Genomic DNA, 27,203 nt, shown 5'->3' with positions numbered 1-27,203 from the left:
TAGAAGTGAAATTTTTATTCAAGCAATGCATATAAGAAGGAATGTGAAATGATATGTACAATTCCTTCCATGGGAAAAACAACTGACAACTTGGCAGTTGTCCACATGAAAGAAAAAAAAAAACGTATTTCTCGCCAAGAAATACAAATCACAGGTCTAATGTTGCTTCATATTTCTCACTGGGGTTGTTTTGCGGGTACATTCGATACATCTAATCCCCACTTTCATTCTTCAGTTAATTTATTCACGTTACTAGTAACTGAAGCTCCACTCGGCTTTTCCGTTTTATGCTGCAAGACCTCTGTAATCTGGAAAAGAAAGATATCAGTTAATAACATAACCGAAACTTCATTCATGTTATATAAATTTTAAAGCATTGATTGAATACAAATAAAAAATTGAAAAGTCAAAGAGCTTGTTGCAGGGAAGAAGTTAAAAACTGCCAGATTGATGTTGGATTTACCTAAAGCCCCAGAAAGACATCTTGGGTTTAAATTCCGCTTTCTTCCTATATCCATACTAATACAGTAAAACCTGTAAAGTTGACCACCCTTGTAAGTTGACCACCTGCCTAAGTTGACTGCTATTTTCAGGCACAGGAGTAGATCCATATCGTGTAATTTTACCTCTATAACTTAACCACCTGTTTAAGTTGACCACAAAAGTAGTGCACCACAAGTGGTCAACTAACACAGGTTTCACTGTATTATAAAGAGAGAGGGAGAATTTTTGTGTGTTTATATGTTCGAGGTAATCTCCAGAACCACTGCACCTATTTGAAAAATTCCTTCACTATATGAAAGGTGCTTTCTTACTGAGTAACATTAGTCCAGTCAATAGATACATTTTACCTGGCAAAAAATGGGGTCAAAGATTTTATTTTTTTAATTTGTACATATTGGTGCCGACATGGAAAAACCAAGTTATCCAACATGAAAGACCCCGGGAGAACTTTTGGGGGCCGAAAAACCACAAAAATGTATGACTTTTTTTGTTTTTTCCAAAATATCTCCGAAATGGTTCAACTTAGAAAAAAGTTTTAAATATAAAGTTTAAAGAACATAAAATTTCCTACAACTTTTGCATTTACAACTTTTTTGTAGCACAAATAACAAGCTTGCTATAGCTCTTTGAAAATAGGCAGTTTTCCTCCACTCCGAAAAAAAAAGCTTTCATACTGAAAGCAAGGCGTCATAATTATTAGAACTTGACTAGAAACTGTAGTTTCAGAGAGTTTATCGACAGTTAGAGTAGTTTGAGTTTCTTGCTCACCCCCCCCCCCCCCGCTGGACACAGTAGCAGTTCTGGCTGACAGATTAGTTCCCACTAGACTCCAAAAACAAACGATGTATTATGAAACTGAAATACATATATACGCATTCATTTAAAGCACATACGACGATGCGATAATAATTTTAAAAAAAAAACCTTCCCCACTGTTCACGAACTAACTTTTCTGATCTGACAGAGGTAGTCTTCATCAGACTCCAATAATAGATGATCTACTGTTGTTTGTAACTGGATTACACAATATATACATTCATTTGAGGGATATAATTCGTACATTCTAGTATAATTATTGCAAACAAAGATGCGATTTTTAAATATTAATGTGAAGGAATGAATATTAGGCAGCTAATAAGCAAACAATCAACACAGTCATGCAACCTATGCTCTGATACAATAATAATAATAAACCCTCCCCCACCGCCAGGGACGTAACTAGGTCATTTTCGAACAGGGGCAAGATCTCGTTTCGGCGCCCCCCCCCCATACAAAACAAACAAAGCAAAAAAAAAAAAAATCCTCGAGAAACTTCATAACGTCAACACCAGGGCCCCTCAAGTACATTACAGAGAAAATACACGCTCCCTATATATATATATATATATATATATATATATATATATATATATATATATATATATATATATATATATATATATATATATATATATATATATATATATATATATATATATATATATATATATATAATACAAGTGAAGAATATTGGAAAGACTAAACCAAAAGCCCATAGATGCGCAACGCAGCAAAACTAAAAAGCCAAGTAAATACATAAACTGTACAAGCCAAAGAACAAGTTTTAAACAATTTTTAAGAATAATACTGATGAGAAAAATACAAGCAGCAATTAATAGAAAAAGTTGAAAGGTTGAATCAAGAGCTCATTAGCCGTGAAGGATTCAATAAGTATGGTAAAAAGAACAAAAAATTAAACTACAAAGTAAAAAGAAGGTGTTTAAGCTCCAGTATATGCACGACAGAATATCATATTGGGCTAAATGCACCACATGGTTAACTATATATAATAAACAAGAACTTAAACCTAAAATTAAGATCTTAAATAAATCTTAAATTTAATTCTAACTATCAAATTTCAACGCAAATGGAGCAGAATCACGGAGGAGACGGTTACATTTGAGGCAGTGAGTAGCGAAGGGATGCAAGTGGCAAAATTAAAAAGTTGGAGATAACCAGTACACATAGTAGGTGAACCCCTTCTCCGTCTTGGGGCAAGAGATAGTACTAGTAGCCTTGGTAGGTGCTGCTGTATAGCATGATTTAGAAAAAAAAATCAATGAAAGCCTACCTAGGCTATACGCGTTTTACTCAAAACTTGAAAATGTCCACTTATATCCCTTTGCTTCTCACTGACTCATATGAGCCAAGGACGAATTTTACACAAAATGCATTTGCAATTTATACATGTCTTGTAATGTAACTTTTCGTTACACCGTGATGGAGTGCTCTTAACAAGTAGCACAAATAGATAAATAATATTCCATTTGGTGTAATTTTTGAACCGTTTCACCACTGGAAGTCATATTTGAATTAGGCAGTAAGAAAGGAGTCCGCTGCTTATAATGCCATAAGCCTTATAAATGCCACTTTTACGTAATTATAAGTTTTTATATAACTTTATCACTGTATTGCTTTTTTTAAAAATAGCGATAGGGGGCAAAATCATTAAGTATTTTATTTATTGTTTTACATACAAAGTTATTCAAGGAAAAATATTTTTGTATTTCCACAAGAGAGTAATTCACAACTCGTTGCAATATTGCTTTAAAAAAATTAATTAAAAATTATAACTTCAATAAAACAAAGATTTTCAATTATTTATTTTTCAGTATTTTAATATACTACTATGAAGAAATTCGCAAGAAAAACAACAATATTCAACTACAAAAGAGCAACATATCGCAATAATGGGTGAAATAATTTTAAATCCGATAAAAAATTTAGTAGGTTGTTTGTTTTTGTTTCTTACTTCAAATTAATTTTGAATATTACTATACTTGGCTTATCCTGACTTTAAGCTGACATCTTACTGTAGTTCAAAAGGACAGATTATCTTATTTAAACTCTATCTTAATATTTTTGTGCAACACTTTTTAAATTTTCGCAATCTGTACAGTTAAATATTAATTATTACAAGAGCTAATTTTTATAAAGGACGCACGTCTCCCAACTCTGGTATATAGTATACATCTGAGAAACAGTTAATAGAAAAACAGAAACCTAATGTGCTTGAGATCAAAACTCTTTCTGTTAACCTTTAAAAAAAAAAAAAAAAAAACACACATATCTTAAAAATGTTAAATATTATATGTTTTCAGTGCGCTTCCGTTCCGGTCATTTTCATTTACAGTACAACTTCATTTTTCCGAACTAGCGGGGACCAAAGGCAATCTGGATAACCAAAATCCGGGTAATTTTGTAAAACATATTCGTAAATAAGAAGACTTATCTTTTATAACAGCAAAAAACGCTGTAACAAAATTACATAGGATTGTTACTCGAAAACACTTAAATAGTTCAGCTGCTGTGGTGTAGGAATGACACTCCAAATATGCCATGTTGTTTATTAGATGACTATAATTTATTGCACGTCCTATACATTAGTTGTGTATTTAATCAAAATAAAGAACAAATATTTGGTACATTGACGGTTTCGTTCCGGCTATCATAATTTAGAAGTATTTTCATTTCAGTGAATATATTTTTTAACTTTAAAAATTTGATCTGGATAAGCCGGAGATCTGGATAAACGGGGGCAAGATCAACGAGGTTCTACTGTAATTATAAATATGCATCAAAAGTACCAAAGAAAAATTCAAGTTTAGAGCCGTAAAAAATAGCTGATTTCTGGCACATTGATTGACGTTGATGATTTAAGCATATTTAAAATATTGTGTGGGTGGAAAAAATATATTGAAACTAAGTCGAAAATTTATCGTTTTAATTCAATTTATTCTCAAAATAACCCTAGTATTTTCTAAAGAAATATTAGCAGCCTCCCGAACTTTAAATTAAATCTCTATTATTATAGTGCGAGATTTTTTTCCAAGAATGTTAAAAATTATAAAGTTCAACAAATTTGTATTACATCATTCAAATTATATAAACAATGCCTTATCTACTCTCCTATCGTCTTTAGCATTTAACCACGATGATAAATAAGATGAAGATTGTTAGGAGCCTCTTTTTCGTGGTCTTTCGCTCTCTTTCTGAATTCAGCTTCAGATAGTTTTTTCGACATATCTTAAAATTGATTTAAAACTATACAAGATGAGCAAAAAATATTCTGAGAACGGAGTAAAAAGCAGAAAAAAAGTTTGTGGTACGAGCTAGAGAAGATTCTCTTTAGAGAATGGTTCTACGGCCAAGAGAACAAACAGTGTAACGATTTTCCCTTAGGCCCTTGGGGTGGAGTAGACAAGTTCTCGTCATTGTAAAAGCTGAGAGGAAGACATCATGTTGACAGCTTTATGACGTTTAATTGTAGAAAAAGGACATTTGAGCATTTCCGCTGTTTTGTATTGGTGTGTACTTCCCTCAGCTTAGCTCCCATATTCCTCCTCCGAGAGGAAAATTCTTATAGATAAGATACAACAAGTACTGGTCACTCTGAGAAAACACATTCATGCTATTTACAGCACCCTCCTACTCTCTCTCTATTTCTCTCTGTCTATCTTTCCCACTCTTTATCCACATTAAACCATGCAAACTTTCTGCCAGCGCCTGCACAGCGTGATTTTTTTTTTTTTTTTTTGGGGGGGGGGGGTAACTTGTACTTTTTTTAAAAATTTAATTTAAGCATTTATTTAGTCAGTTTAGCGCCCCCAAAATCTGGCGCCCGGGGCACGAGCCCCGTCTGCCCCCCTCTAGTTACGTCCCTGCCCACCGCTCACGAACTAATATTTCTAGTCTGACAGAGGTAGTCTTCAGTCAGACTCCAATAACATATGATTTATATTGCAGTTTGTAATTGAATTACATAATCTTCTCATTCATTTAAAGCACATAATTCGTACCATCTATTCTATTACAAGCGAAAATGCAATATTCGAATATAAATGTGAATGAATAAATATTAAGGTGATAATAAGCAAACAATAGATATAATAATGCGTAAATAAAGGTACAATAGTAATACGTAATGAACACTTTGAAAAAATTCTGCAGAAACTGACTTTTTGAGGCATGAAAAACCCAAAAGAATTACCTTTCAAAATAAAAATCAAGATGTAGAAGCTTAGTACAGATTAATTACAGACAGAATAATACAGATCTAAATTACAGAGAGATTCTTTCGACCTTAAAGCAAATAGAGAAAGGACAACAGAATACGCTGTGTATCTTCTTCGAAGCCGTTTTGAAAGTCCACAGGCTCTCCCGGTTCAGAATCTGTAGGGGGTAGAAAGAAGCTGTGGTCCTTTAATTGTTCATATCCTTGTTGCAGTAATTCCAAAAGCTCCTGGAACAAATCTTCTTCAGCAGTCTCATCCAAAGATGAAATTTCTGCAACATTTTCATAATTTGTGCCACTGCAGTGTTTGCACGTGCTGGAGCATTTTAAACCTGCCTTGTGACAAGAACAGGCTCCAGTACAATTTTTCTTGCAGGTACAAGGCACAATCTTCAAAAGATTCTGAGTAACTGAATCTCTTTTCGTGTCAACATGCATTAGACCTTGCTTTCTGCGTTCCCAACCCCATTTCTCTGGTTCAATTATGTTGCCCAACCAACTTTGAATTTGGTGGTAGAACCAATATGAGTGATAACGTCCAGCATCCTCCCCCCCCCCCTCCCCGCACATTGGAGGTAGCCCTGCAAGATTTATCTTAGCCCTGTATACTAGTTTCATTAAAAGATTAAATTGCAAAGTATCCAAAGATAGGTTCAAATACTTTACGTCACCTGTGTATAATATTTGTAAAATGTTTTCTCCAGCTGCAGCTAAGGCACCATGATGACAGATTGGGTTCATAAATATTTCAATAGCTTCCTTAATTTCAAGAGTTTTTTTTTTTTTTTTTTTTTTTGACTATTTTGTACAACTTAATTTTGTTTTGGCCAAAGATTGCCGAAATCGTATCACACCCACTAAACGCATGGATGAAAAGAATATTGCTGGGGTCAAACTTAAAAGATATAGTGGGGAAAAAAACAAATCACAAGCATTCGCTCTTCCAGGTTTTAAAAAGAACAAGTTGCTGAAAGGCTGTCCTAAAGCTGTCATCAGCACCAACAGATCTATATCCTCTCGCCCACTATAACAACCTTTTCAATTTCTTTTGCCTTTGAAAGAGCAGTAAGTAAGTCGGCATCATCTTGAGTCTGCCTGACTTCAATGCCACTCTTCGAAATATGTCTCAAGAAGTTGAATAAGACAATTCTTGTTGTTATAATTTGCCAGTAATCTTTCTTGAGGAATTTAGTTAACATGTTAGGTTCAACCATTACTTCAAGGGAAGAGATTGATTGCTCATTGATATAGCATTTGTGACAGGCAGTGTGAATTGTCACTTCTTTTAAGAACTTCAAAAAACGCTAATGTTCTTCATTTTGCTGTTTTGCGCTGCATCTTTGAAGATTTTCTATTCCCTTCTCCTTCACAATCTTAATTTCGCATTCATGCAAACTGATTTCGCAAATAATAATTATAACAATTAAAAAAAAAACACCTTGGTCAGGCGTAATCATTTCTAAGGGAAAAAATTATAATACAGAACACACAAATTGATAAAACATACTCTCGCTCAAACCCTGAAGTGACCAACATGAGTAGCTATTGAGTCGATTCATCTCATTTGGAGAAAAAAAAAGGGGGGGATGGAATGGGAGTGTTTTGTTTAAGTTAAAGGGGACGGAGGCATTTACCCTCAACTGTGAAAGACAAATGATTTCCAAGGTCAGACTGCCGGCGTTTCTCCTTTTTTCCTCCGTTATCCGATGCGCTTTCACGCACTTCGCTGGGGAGTTCAGAAAAAGTGTAAGCAAGCGAATTTCAAGAAGCTGTAACTCGCTTGCTTTTCACGCTACAAAAATGTTGTAATGACAAAAGTTGAAGGAAATTTAATCCCCTTTAACATTTGTATTGGAAGTTTTTTTGTAATTTTAACCATTTTTGAAATATTTTGAAAATACCACAAAAAGTCACAAATTTTTGGGGGTTTTCGGCCCCAAAACTTCTCCCGACGTCTTTCGTGTTGGATAACTTGGTTTTTCCATATTGGCACTAGTATACACAAATTTAAAAAATAAAATCTTTGACCCCATTTTTTGTAAGGCAAGCCCGTTTTTATCTACCTATTGACTTTACTACATAAGCTATAATTCGAAAAAATCCGATAAAGAGTTCTTTTTTATTTCTACTTAGGCGCAAATGTCACACAAATTCCCGAATATGGGAGTGAAAAATTACTTGCACATATTAATATTATATATCAATATATCGTTGAAAAAAGTAGAATTTTCCATGTTCTAAACAATTTGTTTCGAGTGTTTTTTACTCCAGATTTACATTTACTCCAGATCTCTCTCGACCTTTGGTCGAAAAACTTAGCTATTATCTTCATAGGAAAAAAAGTTACAAGCGTTTTTAAATCAAATTCGAAAAATGTCATTTTGATTCAGGTTGTCAACCATTTTATTTTCGCGTTTCTACGGTTACGCTTTCTGAATCCATTGTTTCTTTCCTTATTTTTCATTTAATTTCTTAAACTTTTTTTATTTCATGTTTCCATGGTTACGCTTTTAAAATCCATCTTTCGCATTTTAATTTCTTAAAAGTATTTTAATATTTGTCGTCATTGTTTGGAAGGGTAATTTTGCATGGTGTTTTTTTATTATTATTATTTAAGCCTGATTGTTGAATATATGTCACTTGACACAATTTTTATTCTCAAGGTAGACCGGGCAAAGCCGGGCAACGCAGCTCTTAATATATAAAGATTTGAAACCTACTGTTAATGTGATTTTATACTTTTCGTTTGTTTGGTGAAACATTTACTAATGCTAAAGAAAAAACATCCGCTTCACTCGCAAAAGGGCTGGGTTCCGGTAGCGTGGTCACTTAGCGCGTTAGGCGCTGAGCAGTTCAGTTTAGGATTATTGTTTTGAAGCAACCATAAATGTAATTCATTGTTTTGGCGATTTGTTTTCAAAGAAAAGAAACTTTTGATTTGCTTTTATCCGAGTGAAATGTACGACATTTTCTACTTTTTTTCTTACGATGATTTTTGAATGTTCTACTGGATGTTTTTTTTTTTTCGTTAGACGGATGGATTATGATAGCGTGGTTGCTGGGCAAGTTTGGCGATAAACAATAGAGTGGCAAAATTATTTTTTACGTATGAAAGATATTATTTGATGTCTTTTTTTGTTTATTTGGTGAAATATTTTAAATTGCAGTAAAAACCGCTTCACTCGCTAAATAGAGTTTTAAAGCAACTGTAAATCTAATTTAATAATTTGACTAAAAGTTTTAAATTCCAAAGAAACTTTAATAGTTTTTTTTTTTTTTTTTTTTTTTTTGAAAAGTTGTGTACGCATTTTATACAAAGAAAAATGATTATTTCACATCAGAAGGGGAGGGGCGTCAATTTTTTTTATTCAACGGAGTTCCATTAAATTTTTAGCACGGGCATCGCTGTGCGGGTGCTGCTAGTCTGCTATAATGATGTAGAGTGTTTTGTTTCTTGATTGTGGTGCTCTTTGACTGTAGATTCACATGGAGTTAATAAAAAACTTCAATCAAGAAGCAAAACAGGCTACTTCACCATAGCAGACATAGGAAGAAATCATCGTTTAGCCCCAAGATGGAGGACGTGTCGCTACTTATTCTACGATTCAGGACTTTGCTTTTACCGAGCAGTCAATCAAATAAACCGATTACGTTTGAGACATTGTTTCTAATTCCGTTTTACTGAGATTTGATTTCTAGCACAAAGTAACATGATTCTCGTAAATCTTAATGTACAGCGATTGCACTTGCTCAGTTCAATAAGCTTATCACCCTACTTTTACTATCACTTTTTGAAGCTCAGCCCTGCAACGTGATTGCAGCGCTCTCGGTGGTGTGCAAAATTTAAATACCAGCTGAAATTAAAATATTTCATGAAAAATCAACCTACTTCGTGACAAAAAATAGTATAGGTCCTGATTTTTTCTTTTCTTATTTTACTTCAAATTGGAACATAATCAGATAACAGTGGCAGTTCCTTTTTAAAATTTTTCCAGACTTGAAGTTTTAAAAACTCAGAAAATAAAATTCAAAATCTGAACTACTAACAGTAACCACCAATTTTTCTTATTCAGTATCTATCAAAAGGGCAATTCGCAAAAAAATGTCCCGTACAAAATGCTAAGTTTTTTATTTTTTCCAGCTAACCAAAGCCTTCAAAAAAGTAATGCTGTAGGGGAAGAATACATGCTTCTGTATACTATCAAAGCATAACAGTTAATCCCACATTTAATAAATAGTTGCTTAAATAAAATAAAAAACTTTTTTTCGAGAATCGCCCAAAAGATGATACTTATTATTCTCTCGATATTGGGCGACGTATTGACTGGTCAATATTGAAAAAGAGAGGAATTAATTGCACACATACCTCATGTCGTTTGACGAGGCAGAGAACGTTGACCCACAGGAAGGAAGCCACCCCGACGAACGCCACCCTCGTGTAAGGGGGCAACAGGGCGAAGTTGATGGCCTGCGCAGGAAGCCAGAAGCAACAGCTCATCTGCAACAAACAAAACTCATTACAACCGGTGCTGTACTTGGAGCAGAAACAGGGGTGTTCACCTGGGGGGGCGTCACCGTGCAAACTGTGCCATTGAAACTTTCAGGGGGGTTGAGGGGTATTTTTGACTTGGGGGAGGGTTAGGCGGATTGCGATGTTTAGGGGGTGTGCGCCTTCGCTCTTAGGGGTGGGCACCCCTGGCAGAAATTAGTAACTGGAGAGAACAAGTCAAATTTTTGGTGTAGGACGAGCTATGGCAAAGATCCCAAGTCACGTGGATTAACTACGGGAATGGGATACAAGTTTTTCGTGAAACTAGTGAAAGAAACCTAATTTCTTCTGGTACTTTACTTTAAAACAGTGGTGCCCAACCTTTTTTTACCCGCAGGCCGTACCTTATATTAAAATGCTTCTCGCGACCAGAACGCAGAGAAAAGTTCAAAATACTTTTTTTTTTCTTCTAAATAACATAAAAAAAATATGGAAAAAAAATACAAACCAAAATACTTGTTTTATGATTACTTGATCGTTTTACTAAATGCATCTGTCATTTAGAAACCAATTTCTGAATATTTGGCTGCAAAATTTGCAATATTGTCATTAATCGCACTTTTCGATTTGAAACATTAAACAAAACAGCGGGCCATACGGATAAGTTTCGCGGTACGGATGTGGCCCGCTGGTCGTAGGTTGGGCACCACTGCTTTAAAATATTTCACGAAACTTGGCATCTCTGCTTCAAGAATTGAAGGCTTCACCCTCTCTCCCTTTTACCTTTTCTCAATGGTGCTTGTAGCTAGGACAGAACGTGGGGGAACTTCGTTCCCCGAAATATTCGATTTATTTTCTTTAAAAAATTCAAATTTAATATGAATTGGTTTAAAAAAATATTTTGTTGAAAAATAAATATCTGCTCTTTGTATTAAAGTTCGCATTAAGTATTCTTAGCAGATCTCTACAAGTTAAACAAAAATTCGTTAGTCTACCCTTTAATAACAGATTTTTTTTTAAAAAATACCAAGCACTTTTCATAATGCACTCAAAAGGACAAAATAACTTTTCTGAGTCAGAAAGGACAAGAATTCCTATGGTTTCCTAAAATTCCAAGAAAATGACACCGCAAACGAAGAAAAATGCGGCTCAAGTCATGAAGAGAATTTCTTATCATTATCTAGCTTTCAATAACTTTGAATATTGAAACATGCATATTTTCTTATTGGGAAAGTTTGGTTTGAAATGCATAGAACCGCACTTTTCTTCGCTTGTGGTGTCATTTTCTTGGAATTTTCAAAAATTACAGGAATTCTTAAACTGTCCTTTCTGACCCAGAAAAGTTGTTTTGTCCTTTTGAATGCATTATGAAAAGTGTTTGGATTTTTTTTAAAAAAATCTGTTATTTTATTCTTTTTAGTGTAAATGTATTTCAGAAATAGAATAACTTTACCCTCACGAAACTTAACCTTATTTTTTCATATAAATGCTCGGTACTAAAAGGGAAAAAAACCTATATACGTGTCTAAAACTTTAAGTAGTTGGCACTAAAATTTAATCCTTGTTCCTCTTTAGGATTAATGCTTGCTAATTTTATGCTTACTTTAGAGAAGCCTTGATTCAACATTTTCACTATGATTGCTATTAACATTACCGTTGCAAGGCAACAAAAATTTGAGCAATGTGTTTTATATTTAAACATTTAATAGGGAAATTACATGAAATTTGCTGTTTTCCAATCTAACTGAAATAATAATTTTATTTTATTAATTTTTCAGCGCTAAGTTGTACCTTAAGATTAAGCAAATCATTTAGTGAAATCCCGAAGTCTCTAAGTGGTGTAGTTGCTGAGATATAATCGAAAACAGGCCTCAGATTTCTCCTTGACAATCAGGCCAAGTATAATAAAAGGGCTTAAAAAGCAAAAATAAGATGTGTGACACCCCCCTCCCCCAACCAACCTTTTTTTTTTTTTTGCAACTTCCGCCTGATCATGACCAGTCACAATTACAGTTAACCATGCAAGAGCTCCATACCTACGGACAGGGGCCCGATTTAGAAACTTTAGGATAGTAAGCCCAGCACACCTGCAACCTGCAGGGAGCCCCTGAGCAGTACATTCGAAAAAAGGTGCTGTAGAGTTTGCAAAGCAAAAAAATAGTTGTTTTAATGTTAAAAGCCATTTACACTTTATAAATTCGCCATCGATGTTAAACACCGTAACAAAAAAAAGCCTTATTTTAGTACAAAATTTCTATATAGTCTCATTTTTGGGGGGCCCCTTATTCCTAAGTTGGGCTTCATGGGCCTATAGGTAAATCAGGCCCTGCCAACGGACCCAGTAACAGAAACAGCGTGACGCTGCGACTCTCGAGAAAATCTGCAGGACTATTTCTTAGTTGGGGAGAGAAGAAAGATAGAATTTTAAAATTATAATTAAAAACTGAGCGTATCTATATGTATGTCCAAGCTTCTTCTCCCGAACGACAGTGAACTGACCATCGAACCAGGTATCGATGGATTCGTAATCCTCCCGATGGCCTGTCTTCATGTTTGGCTATTTAACTTAATCCTCCGATAATAATTAGCGGAGATTTCAAAATCAAATCCCTATTTTTCGAAGGCTTTCCTCGATTCAAATTATTACTCAGTGCTTCATCTCAACTTTCCGCAACAAAGCTTTTATTAAAATGTATAGCGGTGGAAGAAAATCATTGAGATAAAAGATCTGTTGCCATTTTTTTTCTCGAATATGCACAGGTAGAATTCTTGTTTTTGTTTTGAGGCTTTTCCTGTAATCAGGGAATTTAAAATGTTTACTTTTTGGGGGTTTTCCGCAATCTGCCGCAAAATTTCACTGACTTTTTTTTTTTTTTTTGGTTCAAGCTTGAGTGTTGAACTAGCGTCACTTGACAGAACTTTTATTTTCGAGGTGGACCGTGCAAAGCCGGGCGACGCAGCTAGTTAATCCGAAATTTCAGCTAATGAAGTTATGTACCATATTTTCTGGAATGTAATCCACGGGTGTTGCATGTACTTGTATCAGCATCTTAAGCATTTCTCTGTGCCGATGCAGATATTTTTTTACGCGGTTTTGTAATGTCGATTTATCTTGCAGACTATTTTTTAATTTTTGATCAGCGTCATAGTTTTAAAGAACATTCTGCTACCGGCAGGAGAGCCCCGATGGAGGGTTGCTGTGACCTTCCAAAAAAAATATTTTTTTACACGGCAATTTTGTCTGACGATTCGACAAAGTTATTATCATTCGAAAAAAAATCGGAATTATCCTCGGCAAAATCATCATCATTCGGCGAAATTTGGCGTTCCATTCGGCAAAACTTATAGCATTCAGCAAAATTTAGAGCTCCATTCGACAAATTGAGGATTTCCGCCACCTGAAAAATTTAAGTTCGGGACACTCCTGGCTACCGGGCCTACGGATAGCTCAAAATTTCAATTACAAAATACTGATGTCTGAGTGTGAAATAAATCCAACTGACTGAGCGTCCAAAAAGGTTTCATTCATGTTCTGAAGAAGAAGTATGGGATATGGATCCCTGCATATAGAAGTTTCCGAAAATGGATGACAAATTGGGAAGGCGCTGCCCTACTAGTAAATTCTGCAGTTAAATAATTTTAAGAACGGTCAAAAGTCTTTTGAAATGCTCAAATCTGCTTAGAAGGGGATTCAGAGATTAACAGTTATACAGCAGAATATAAACTTGCCCCAATGAGAAATAATCGAACAGCAACTCATGAGTTAGACAGAAAAATGCAGAAAATAAAGGGGGGGGGGAGGCATCAATGTCGAGATCAAAGTAAGTAAAATGCTTTGTCAATTTGCGTCATTATTTTATAAATTTGCTACATTATAAAAATTTAGCTCCATTTTAGATCTTAACGCCCAACCAAACATTAGCCAAAATATTTCACCAAATGAGTAGCAAAACAACGCTAAAAATTAATTTTAATCCCTGACACTCATTTCAGATAAAAATAATAATTAATCGATTTCCATGAGATAATATTGCTGTGCTGATTATTTCTAAATTTGTATCCTTAAAATTGACCGCTTTTTTTAGCCTACTTTCCCAGTAAAAGTCAGAGAAAGAAGGAAAAAAACGTTAAAGAAGGCTTAATGCATCTTAAAAATTATCGCGAAAAACAAAAACAAAAAAAATTGAAACTAAATTAAATTATATACATAAATATCGAAAAATAAAAAATTGGTAAGTAGGGTATTGAAGTGGGGAAAAATGTCTGTCTGTCCGTCCCCCTCCCCCCGATACCTTTTTAGTGAATAGTCCGATTCAAACTTTTTTTTTTTTTTTTTTTTGTTCAAAAGATCTCGGCGAGGACACCTCATTCCTTTATTTCACTTTCTGATTTGAACAATTTTCCGTTTAATTTTGAACAGTTCAAATCCCTTAACATTAGCGCCTACGGGAGAAACTGGAAGTCAAGATCCCGAACTTAAAGGAGGATTTACTTCAAACAACTTTTGTTGAAACTAGCTCTTGACAAACAACTCCCGACTTGAGTCTCCGGGAGTTTTGAGGCACCTGACTGTGACTTCTCTACTCGAAAATTAGTCGGACTCCGACTCCCCGACTTCGTAGCTTTGGCGAAAACTTATGCAGGAAAAATGACTGACTGACTGACTCCGACTCTTGGAAATTCGACTCTGACTCCTTTATCCCAAAATAAGTCCGACTCCGACTCCCCAAACTTTGTCTGAGTAGCAGACTTTAAGGGAAAATGACCGATTACAACTACCGAGTCTTTGAATAAAAACCTTCGGCTCCCGAATCTGACTCTTTTATCCCAAAATGAGATTAACTCCGACTCCGCAGCCATAATTTTCACAGGAAAACAATTTTTCCTAAAATGATTTCTTTCTATTTTCACTCCAAAGTTTTAATTTATGTATTAAGTTTTTCGCGGATAAATTCGGAGTTCTTTTATGTTTCTACATAAAGATATGCGAAGGCGATTGTTTAAAAGGAATGCTATTTTATTTGTTCGTTTATTTCTTTTTTTCATTTTTTACACATCCAATTCTTTAGATGAGTGAGGCATAGTTTAGTCCTAACTCCTAGAAATCAGCTTGGAAATATTAAAAAATATATGTATCTTTTTTTTTTTTTTTTTTTTTTTCGAGAATATTGATCAGATACTCACGTAGTGCTGCCATCTATAGCTTTAAACAAAATCTAATCAAAACCAGCAATTTTGCTTTGCAACGTAGTGCTGCCATCTAATGGTGTAAACAAAATCTAGTCAATAACCAGCAAATTGTTTCGTAGAGATGAAATCGCACACAAAATACGATAAAAATATTTTAAAACAAAATTCTAAATATTTAAAAATGCATCCATGATATACTTTAGGTGGTGCTACATTAATGAACACCGAAGAATTAACGAAAATAATGGCAGCTGTTAATTTACACTGTACAATAAGTCTCTAAGCTGCTTGATGCAAGTTTCCAGAAAGAATTTCAATTCATCTGATTTTTTTTTTTTTTTTTTCAAATTGAAAATTTCACTTTTAATGTCATTGGGGTTAAAATAGTTTTTCCCGACACAGTAGCGAAATTCCTTGACACCAGTTATCTATTCATTTGTTTTCTTATTTACACTGGTAACGTAAGAGATTTACTCACTAATTTCATTAGATGGTTATTACTACTATTAATATAGTGTTGTTATAGAGACAAAGTTATATATACAGAGTTCGAAAGTATCATCATATTTTCGAAAATCTCCGATATTTTGATATATATCCTATATTTTCAATTAGCAAACTAAAGTCATCAAAACAGTAACATGCATACTCAAATCACTCTTTATTTTCTTACATTAAAATTACATTCTATATAGACTTAAAATTAAGGTTTCTTTCATTATTTATGTCTAATATTTCATTTTACGTTTCTATCAATTATCGGCGGATCCTGGTTATCATTATGACTATTTTCATCCTTATCATCATTACTAGCAGTACCCGCACGGCGATACCCGTTCTAAGAATTTAAAGGAAGTCCCTTGAATAAATAAAAATCTAGGCTTCCCCCCCCCCCCTTCCGATGATGTAAAATGAGCATTCTTCTTCAATTAAAATACGTACACATCTTTGCAAAAAAAAACTATACAAATTTCTTTGGAATTTAAACAATTCGCCACAACGTTAAAATATCCGCATTGCAAATACAGTAAAACGAAAAAGAAAATCGCAATGGGGTGGTTTCCTTCAGTCAAAGTACTACTTTTAGTCACTGAAATTGATAGAATGAGTAAAAAAAATAACATGGACCCAGAAAATACTTTCATTTTTCCAACAGTTGTTTTTTAATAAATGTTTTAAAATGTCCGATTTTGAAAACAAAGCGCGGTCTTGATGACGTCACAAATGATGCATTTTGGCGCATCTTTCTACCATGGTTCCAAGTTATGATAATCAACAAGCGAATTAAAATTGCGCTCTGCGCTTGCTATCAACCATATCGTTGCCAATACACGTGAGTAAAGATGTGAATAAAATATTTTGTTCTGTGATTGGCAACACAGAATGGCATTTCATCATTTGTGATGTCACACAGCAGAAGCGTAAACAATGAAAGCGCATTTATTTCAGTATTTCTTTAAAAATATTAAACTGAAACAAATTATTTAAAAAATGGTCAGATCCTATGTTTTTAAACATGCTCTTTCAGAAAAAATACTTTTAAAATTTTGGAAACGACCCCATTGACATACGCACAAATAATTTAATCTAAAATAATAACAGTAAAACATCCATAAACAATAATGACAACTTTCCCCAAGATGTTTAAATAATAATAATAATAATAACGTGTTTTTCTATTTTCTTTCTAATGTTAGCTTTTCAGATTTTTTTTTTCATTGTTTCCCTGTCGTACAATTTCCTAGTCAGAAGCAATTTTTAGCAAAAAGTCGTTTTGGACAAACACCACATACATATTTAAGATTTCCGAATATAATATAAAAATATATTAAAATGAAATTGCTTTACCATGTATGTGGACCAGAACTTAGCTTTCAGTTCTTCAAAAATGTCATCCCTTCCTTCAAGTATGCCCATTCCTAAATAGTGAAGAGAAGGCGTTAGGTGAAATTTAGTGGAACACTTTATGTTTTAGATTTGTTAACTTTTAAAAGTGCTTATAAATTAATTGATAATATTAGTTCCTATCGAAAAGAAAATGACAGGAAATTCTTAACCACCAATAATGTACTTAAATGGTAAGTTGTCTATGTTTATGTTGCTGCACAGAACGGCTTATCGCATAATTGAATTATACAGAAATTTATTTTACAATTATATTTATATTGAATTAATCTATTAAAAATAATAACACTGGCAAAAAAAAAAAACTCTCAAAATGCTTCTGACACCATTCTTGCATATTCTTACGTAAAATGAATAACCCCCTGAATTGAAGTATGACCACCGATTTCCACCACCGTCCACCACTTCTTGGAGATAGCGCCTTTCACTGCTAGGGTTTCCAATTCCGCGCCGAATTCAGCAGTGTTGCCAGATTGGGGGAAAATTCCCCATTTTGGGGAAATCTGGTGCTCTCTGGGGAAATTTTGGAGAAATGGATTTTGAGGGGAATTCTTTGGGAAAAAAAACTTTTCTTGGGGAAAACCTGGGGAAAAAAATTATGATTAAATTTGCGTCTTGACATCTAGTAGTTACATTCAAACAGCGTTGGTTTAGCTTTGCTCATCTTTATGGAATTCGCATTTCGTATTACGTGGAATATTATGCTATGGAATTCGCATTAATAGTTTTGCTTGAGTTACTAGTTAACACGTGAAACAAGCAAAAAATAAGTATACGAAAAATGTTCTTGGATAAATATATACAAAAATCATAGTTTAAAACACATACAGATGCAGAGTAGTAAATGCGAGTAGAAAAAAAAATTGGCTATTTCTTATCTCTCGGATAGGCGCTTGTATTTATGACTAGTGGCACCCGCACGGCTTTGCCCCTAGTAGAAAATTAAAAGGTATTTTGGTTCCCCTGTATATTTACAAATAATGCATGATGACTTTCTCGCCAATTGGCTTGCCCACGTTACGGTTCCACATTATGATAACTTGGTAGTTTAGTCGCCCATCTTATGATAATTTTGCTCTAGAAAATGTTCTTAAAATTGGAATAGAAAAAGAACAAAATCGAATTTCTGAAAAATCGCTTAAAGGTGCACACCTCCATATGCTACAAACTGATTCTTTGCCAAATTTCATGAAAATCAGTCGAACTGTCTAGGTGCTATGCGTGTCACAGAATTCCTGACAGAGAGAGAGATCCGGAGAGAGAGACTTTCAGCTTCATTATTAGTAAAGAAGGTAAAAAAAGATAAAGTCAAAAAGAAAAAGCAAAAATGGGAAGAAAAAAAAGTTGGGGAATTTTATAAGAAAACTTGGCTATTTGGGGAAAAAAAAAAATTTTCAAGAGACAAAAATATCAGAGAAAGTCGATTCATTTTATAAAAATATTAGTGGAAAAATAATTTTTGTATTTGAGGAATTTTGATAGAAAACATCGCTTTTTGGGGAAAAGTTGGGAGGGAATTGGGGAAATCTGGATTTGACCATCTGGCAACACTGGAATTCAGTTCCGCGGGATTTTTTTAAGAGTCAATTACGCGAGATCCCGGGATCCTGCGGGATTGACTTCATCTTCTAAAAATTAAATTTTTATGAAGAGTTGTGCTTTTTAGGAAGGTCTGCTTTTATAACTTGAATTGTCTATATCTATAGTAATACTATTGTTATACTAGTATTATACTATGTTATTCTATGTCTTATTGAAACCCGTACAGCAATTGTAAAGCACTACAAAGCCAGATCCTAATTAGCATTTATCGTTTGGTAAGAAAAAGTGTGATTCTCGTATGAGATGGTAAAGGATTTTTACTCTAAAAATAACACGCTTAATGAAAACACATGCTGTGGTGCTGTTGCTCCACTGCAATTGGTTTTACTAGAATTAAATAATTGTAGACGTTTAGAAAAAGACCCGCATTAACTTCATCACCTTCTGAAATAGATTTTTCTTTTCTTATGCTGGGTTTTTGCTCAAGAACTGAAAATTTCGGACAAAAACGATGTCTGTTGGATATGTGTTTTGCTGTATCCAATTTAACTTGCATTGATATATCCCTTATTGCTTCATTAACGTTGGTCATTTTATCAGTGAATTTGATTCATTATAGCAAATGGTGAATGCTACTTGATTTCACCATTTCACTAAGTCACAGCCTTAGTAAAAGTGTTTGGATAACTTAGCTAATTTTACCTCTCGCTTTAAAGAAGAATTCAAAAACATGAGCTGATTAACTTACTACACTGTCATGTGAGTCATCCTGTGTTTCATACAAGTTTCTGCTGCTCCTTTTAAAGACTTGCCGAATGCGTAGGGTCTGGTGGGGGAAAGTGGTCAATGGGGTAAAGTGGTCATTCGTTAAATAAATTTCTATAGGTTGGAAATAAATGTTCAAATGAATGTGAAAATTTTGTTATGGAGTAGGGCAGACAGAAACTATATTTTGAATACAAAATTTTACTACTGGCAAAATTTTATTTGGTGAAAAAAAAATATTTTGTGTGAATATGAAAAGTTTTTAAATCTAAACACCTATTTTAACTTCCATGGGAAATTTTGTTTGTTAGAATTATGAACAGATTGACTGCATAGGAACCTTCCTACATGTCTCTAGGACTCTTACTCATTAGCAGTTAGCTGAATCTCTTTTAGATAATTTTTTAGAACAATTTAAGTAAGATGGGGTAAAGTGGTCATAATATTAGGCTTAACAAATATTGTTCTTCTAATGCCTCTTAATCGTTAAGTATAAGGCAGATATAAATTAAATTGTAATTTCACTTAATATGTATTGTATTTACAGTAAACGGGGTTAAATTTACGAGTATATGCTATGCATACGCATATACTCGTGTAGGGACGTATATAGACGTATTCACATAAATGCACCAATAAATATGTATATGAGTATCTTTAAATATTTTTAATCTATACAGATATACATTCGACTATACACGTACATATATACTCGCTTATACTCGCATATGTATAAACACTTATATACTCAGGCAGACACGAATATACGCATACGTACTCGAGTCGACACTTACATACAAGCATATGATATACAAGTAAACAGGGTGAGTTTAAACTTTTGAGCAAATTATTAAAATATGTTAGAGGGGAGGATAAGAAGCAAGAATCACATAAGAAACATATGGTCACAAACACAATGCTGACGTACTACATGCACGCAAAGCCAGAAATTAATGGATGCAAAACAGATCACAAATTTATATATTACACAAAGAAAATTTAACACAACATTTTAGGTCTCAAGAAAGTTTTAAAGCGATTGATGAAATTTGATTCCTGCAACTGTAATACTCGTACATGTGCGTCGCAATTACAAAGCACTCTCTGTTGCAATAACGACACTTTTGAAAAAGTTTCATCTGTCGCTGCGCCTTTGTTGCGATGCTTGTATTAGAGCTACTACAGACGGTAACTTTTAACAACTGCTCTAAATATTTCTTTAAAACGTAAATGTTGAATAAAATCATCTTTGTGTAACAAAATTGCGATTTGTTTGCATACATCAGTTTCTGGCTTTGTGTGCATGTAGCGCGTCAGGCGAATGTAAGTTCCTTATAGTTCTTTGCTTCTTATCCTCCCTTTTCACACTCCTTAGTTTTTTGCTCAAGAACTTTTGCTCATTCTGCAGGCACACATGTATATAAGCTTATATACTCGTGTATACATACATGTACTGGTGTCTACACATAAATGTATGTATATGCGTCTATACAGGTATATGATCGTGTTTGCACGAACATACGTATATACTCGTGCTTCACTATATATATATATATATATATATATATATATATATATATATATATATATATATATATATATATATATATATATATATATATATATATATATATATATATATATATATATATATATATATATATATATATATATATATATATATATATATATATATATATATATATATATATATATATATATATATATATATGTGTGTGTGTGTGTGTGTGTGTGTGTGTGTGTGTGTGTGTGTGTGTGTGTGTGTGTGTGTGAGTAGGCACGTACAAACACGCACTAGATGTATCCACGAATTAACTCGTGTATACTCGTATATGTGTGTATTTACATTTATAGATGCGTGTATACGTGTACTGTACACGTATATTCTCAGATATGCACGTATGTACTCGAGATACAAGTGCATACACGCATGATATTCGTTTATACGCGTATATACCCGTACGTACACGTGACATGTATATACACGTGACACAAATATACTCGTGTAGACACGTATAAACTCCTGTAGGTAATCACGTATACATGCTTATATACTCGTGAAAACACGTATATACTTAAGAAGGCACGTGCATGCATGTATCTGATGCATACATGTATCTACTCATATATGAACGTGTTTACTAATATTTACACGACACGTATATACTCGTGTATACACACATATGCTTGTGCATATACTTGTAACTATAAAAATAACCGAAATATACAAATATTAGGGTTGTTTATAATGGTTTTGCATCTATTTTTAACTATGACCACTTTACCCCACGCTATGACCACTTTCCCCCACTCCATGGGGTAAAGTGGTCATAAATACAAAGGGAAAAGAAAGTGTTACAAAACTACTTAAATCAATATTTATTTTCCTAAAACTCAATGTAATGTGTTCTTTAATAATGCAATGTAAAATAAAAACAAAAAAAGTTTAAATGTTTAAAGAATTTATTGTATCTATTATTCACGTAAGTTGAAAACCTACGATTTTATGACCACTTTACCCCACCAGACCCTAGATAATATCAGGTTTTTCATTGCTTTCTTCTTTAGAATGCACTTTTTGTAACTTAAGGGTTTTGAGTGCATTATTAAAGCTTACAGAAGTGCTCCAACATTGCATTTAGGCTACTCCAACGGGTTTTGGAACACGTTTGGAACGCTTTCTCTTTTTTTCTCTAAAGCGTAGTTTACTGAATTTTAAATTTTTGTGATGGTTTTCGAAAACGCTTATAAGTTTTACGCATTTTCTCAATTACTGAACGTATGAAAACTAAAACCTCCCCCGAATGAGAATACCAATTCATTCTCAGAATAATATACTCAATTTTTATTGTGTTCTTAAATAGTAAATCCATTGTTTTTCATATGAGACACAGTTTTCCTTGCCCTTCTTGCAGATGTACGAGGAAGAAGATGATGCTTGTGAAAATAGTCGTTTTTTGAGCAGCAAAAGCTGGAAAACGCTTGAAAAAGAAAAAAAATTGCAGGATTAGGAATCCAGTGGGGTTTTGCACTCAATCTCGCGGGATCAATCGCACTAAATATCCTGCAGGATTCCATGGGATTCGGGATCGAGATTTCGGGATTGGAACTCTATACACCACCCTCTCCCCTCTTTTTCAATTTTAGACAGTTTTAGACATTATTTTTATTTGCACGGGAAAGGACAATAATATTAACCGTTAACCTTCTTCTGAGAGGCTGCAGAGAGGAAAAGTTCATGAGCATAAACATTTGTAGCAAGGAGGGTGACTCATGCGGCAAACGAAGTATGAGGGCCTGCTTTTCACTGAAGTACAGTCGGATTCCGCTACAACGCGATCCGACTTACGCGAAATGGCTATAACGCGAGTTTTTCATGAATAATTTCAATTTTTTGTTGCTGAAGAATATTGCTCGCCTGCAATATGATTTTTTTTTTTTTTTTGGAAAGGAGTTGCGGAGCCTTAGAATGGATTTCGTTGAAACTAAATATTGGTTTCGTGAATGAACTTCCATCCCTTTAACATCACTAAAAACAGAACTTCACACACTGTATTCGTCTAAACAACGCTTTGCTTTAAATTAGTGTACTCGTACACATAATCGCTCCGATTCTTTACTGTTTTTTTTTTTTTTTTTAAGTTCTACATATGAACGTTGATAAGATAGAATGGCTTCCAAGCGGTATTCTTCTTCATCAGCACAACAGCCTGGTGCAGGCCAAGGCTTTCTCCGTCTGCTTCCTCCAAGCGGTACGACACGTTGGCAGGTTTCTCCACCTGTTCACTCCCAAAATTTTAAGGTCCTTCTCAACACTATCCAGCCACCTTGTTGCTGGTCTTCCCCTTCTCCTTGTACCCTCAATCCTTGAAAAAGTTAGCTTTTTAACCGGGTCCAGATCTGCACGCCTAAATACATGCCCCAGCCATCTGATTCTATTGGCTTTAATTACTCTTAAGATGTTGGGTTGTCGGTATTTACGGTATACTTCAAAGTTATATAAACTTCTCCAAGTGTCATTTTCTTTTACTGCTCCAAAAATTTCCAAGCGGTATTAAGGCAAGTTATTAGGGCATTCAAAGTCCTTTATACAAGAGACGGTCCCCAAAACTTTGTGCAAGCAATGAACAGTTGAAAAAGTTACACGTTAATTTTTTCATAACCTAAACAGTCAGAAATTAACACATCACTTTTATTATTTTCTGTTAATCTATGCATATGTAGTGTATAAAGTATATTGAGAACTAGCCCAGAGAGCACTTTAAATTTTCTTTTGACTTTTAAATAAAATTTAAGAAATTCACCTGTGAAAAAACTTACGTTAGTTCACATACACTTTGTTTTTCAAATTTTTTATGCGTTAACCATATTTACCATACATTTGAATTAAGGATGGTTTTAGTTGCTTTTTGAGCAATTTGAATTGTAAATAGACATTAAAAATATTACCAATATGTATAACCAAAATTTTTAGCATTTTTAATTGTAAAACTAAAAAAAAAAAAAAATCAAAATATCTTTTTTAAAATAATCTTTTTATTATTCTTTTTTTTTAATTTTGAAGTAAAATGAAAGATACTTTATGTATTTAGAATATAAAAATAATTTTAAAACATGTAAAAAATGGAAGATCTAAAAATGCCTAATTTTGGTAACGGATGTACTGGTACGTACGTCCGTTACCATTGATCTATCCAATTATTTTCATCAAAAAATGATTATTTTTTAGTATGATGTTGTTTAACTGAAACTAAAAGTAAGCCTATGTTTTGGGAGTTTTCTGCTAAAAAATAATATTATGGCATCATTTTAAACCGAATTCGATAACAGACGTACCAAAGCAAGTCAGAAAAAATTCATAAGCATTTTTAGGCATATTAAATCTATTGTTAAAAAAAACTTTATGAACTAATCAGAACCTTTGAATATTATGCAAATAAAACAGGTGAAAAGAAAAAATATATTTGATATTTTCCTTTTTAAATACGTAGTCTTAACTTATCACCCATGTGTACTACTGTTTCTAATTAATCGATAGTTGCAAATATAAGCATTATTAACATACATTCAAAATTTGCAAGCTTTCACCTTTAAAATGAGATATCATTCAAGTTTTTACGGCAAATTTGAATTTCTGAGAAAAAGTATAATTTTAGATGATTTTGCCCAGTATGAAACGCACCAAAAAGTTTTGAAAGTGACCGAAAATTTAGGATTCCTTGTTTTACGAATTGTGTAATGTTAGTAAAATTATTCTATCTCCAAAACTGATGAAAAGATTACTGCTCTCCCTCTCCCTCTGTAATTCCTGAGACGATAAGTAGGTATGCACACACATTATATAAATATTTTTAATTTTCCTTGGAACAAACATGTGCGACTCAAATTTCTTATAAAATGTTTTTTTCTTTCAAATAATATCGTTCTCCCTGTAAATATACATCTTTTTTCGCTCTAGTTAGTTCTACAATAAGTTTAAATAGGAAAAACCACTTTGGACCAAAGTATACCCAAACGTGTATAAGGGTAACATTGGCTCAAATAAAAACCAATTAAAACTGGTAATAATATTTTGAAACAAAGTCATCAGTATACAAAAATTAAATTAATAGAACACCAGATGTGCATAAAAGGTTTAATCAGCTTGGAAATATGAATAGTTACAAAATTATTGAGAAAATATGAGAAAAGGTCCAAAATGTGGGCCTAAGAAACCCGCGTTTGCGGTACGTAAGTGCTCAGCTCAGCAACAATCAAAGCAAAAAAGTCAGGTCCCGCGTGAAAAATTCATAAACCTAAACTTATAGGACAACGATACTTTATAATAGGCATCAATCTCTCTCTAATAAGGAAAAAAAAGTTGTGCAAAAAATAATAAATAAATATGACACTGATCATGGCCAATATGAGCTTAGATCAACTCATAAAAAAATAAATCACGTTTTTTAACGAATTTGATAGATTTTTCTTAACTCCTGTAAGAAATAGATTGATTGATTGATTGATACAGATGCAGGATAGTCGCTCAATGAATGAACACCTCACAGTTAATGAACAGCTCGGAACTTTCTTCAGAAATAAGATTTCAAAATTATTTTTCTCAGATGAATTGGCAATAGTAACGATCTTTTATTAAATTTTTAAACTGAAAGAAATTTATAGTAATCTTAGAAAAAGTGGAGGGACAAAAAATGAACCAGAAAGTAACGAAACAAAAGAAGAGTTATAATTAGAACTAAAAAAAAGTATCTATAGATTAAAAAGCAAGGTGAAAGAAATTGTGAAAGTTTACTAAAGATGTATTTTTTTATTTCAGTGTGCAAGTTTACAAATTAAGTCAGACAAATGACCTGGTACTTTAAGATTTGAAAATAAATAAATAATTTTATTTTTTTATATCCAGCTATTTCTAATACTTTTTATCCTCTAAGAATAGAAGTACTTTTATTTAGCTTTTTTTTTTTTCTTTACAGACAAGCAGCTTGCTGAATCAAAATTGTGTTTAGGTTTTTTTTATTAAAAAAAACCTAACACGGTCGAAAACTTTCCTTTTGTGTATGTTATCAAAAATGTACTATAAAATTTATAGTCGCCCCTAATTTTGCGTTAAAGTTGATGCACTACTTTTTATTTAAACCCCTAGAAAACCTGAAGTAGAAACATATAACATCCCATATACATCCCAGTTTTTTTCTTTTGCTTCTTTTCTTTTCTTTCTTTCTTTTTCTTCTTTCTCTCTTTTTTTTTTCAATAATTACATTTTACTAACATAAGCGTTTTTACTATCAAGTACGAAGCTACGGTTTTTAATGATACTGTGAACTTCAGAAATCCAAATTGCGCTTAATCGCTCATTTCGTGGAAGACAATACCCTAAATGCATAAACATTTTAATGAGATTAATATATTTTTAAAATGTAATTACCAAATTTGAAAATATTAAAGAGCTCAAGGATGAAAGCCCAGAGGGCCACTATAAAATCCCTTCTGGTCAGGCCCGTCATTTCAAAATTTTCTTAGGGAGGGCGGAGGGGGGCAAAAGGGTTTGAAAAACGCATGTTATGGGGAAAAAACTACTTAAATGTGGACCAAAAATGCCGAATTTCACTATGTTTCTAAATTCTAAGGAGGAGGGCGAGGAATAATATTGATCCCCTCAAGTGTCCCTGATCGATTAAGTGCAGGATCTACGGCTGGTTGAGCGCAATGATCTGAATAGAGTAAATTTTAACCATGGCAGCTACCGCTCCAAGTCAACAAGAGTCATTGAGAAAGGAGAAAAGCAACAGTTGCTGACGTAGCAAAAACGAAAAAAAAAAAAAGCAGTAAAAAAAAATCTCACCGGTGAAGAAGATAAAGAGACAGCTAGTGGAGCTGATGAGCTGGTCGGTGAGCACCTTCGCCGCTACCACCCTCCCCGTGGTCGCGGGCAGCAGACGATCCAGCAGCCTGTACCAGTAGAAGAGGGCGGGCCCGATGCCCCCCAGTCCTACCACAGCGTACCGGCCGACGCTGTTCCAGTCCATGGTCCTGTCGGAGGGGGCCCGGTACAGCAGCAGGGCCTGCTGAGAGACCTCGGCCCCCACGTACATGGCCCCGAAGGAAGCCATGTTCATGAGGAGGGGCCTGCGCTTGAAGATCCCCTTCACGCGCGTCCACCACATCGCTCTCGCCTTGGACTTCAATCGGCTGCAGAGAGAGAGAGAGTTGCTGTCAGCTGTTTATCAGGCGCCC

At 33.9% G+C, this 27,203-nt stretch overlaps 1 protein-coding gene across 1 annotated transcript; it reads right to left on the bottom strand.

The window, feature by feature from the left end:
* On the bottom strand, nt 1-27,203 carry LOC129219682 (mpv17-like protein). The gene is made up of 4 exons (XM_054853958.1): nt 26,812-27,203; nt 17,085-17,155; nt 9,924-10,055; nt 1-308 (listed from the first exon to the last, which is right to left on the bottom strand). The coding sequence occupies exons 1-4, from the start codon at nt 27,131-27,133 to the stop codon at nt 225-227; spliced, it is 609 nt and encodes a 202-aa protein (XP_054709933.1). The 5' UTR covers nt 27,134-27,203; the 3' UTR covers nt 1-224.

The sequence above is a fragment of the Uloborus diversus genome, chromosome 4, assembly GCF_026930045.1.
Source record: "Uloborus diversus isolate 005 chromosome 4, Udiv.v.3.1, whole genome shotgun sequence".
Classification (NCBI taxonomy): domain Eukaryota; kingdom Metazoa; phylum Arthropoda; class Arachnida; order Araneae; family Uloboridae; genus Uloborus; species Uloborus diversus.
Note: the sequence above shows the minus strand (reverse complement) of the source record. Positions and strands in the feature narration are given on the sequence as shown.

Bases quoted from the DNA above. Each gene is read 5' to 3' on its own strand.
- LOC129219682 (XM_054853958.1), bottom strand. From the start codon at position 27,133: ATGTGGTGGACGCGCGTGAAGGGGATCTTCAAGCGCAGGCCCCTCCTC. The intron at 17,156-26,811 runs GTGAGATTTTTT...TTCACTATTTAG, and splicing joins TCTCTTTATCTTCTTCACCG to GAATGGGCATACTTGAAGGA. The intron at 10,056-17,084 runs GTAAAGCAATTT...TGTTTGTTGCAG, and splicing joins AGTTCTGGTCCACATACATG to ATGAGCTGTTGCTTCTGGCT.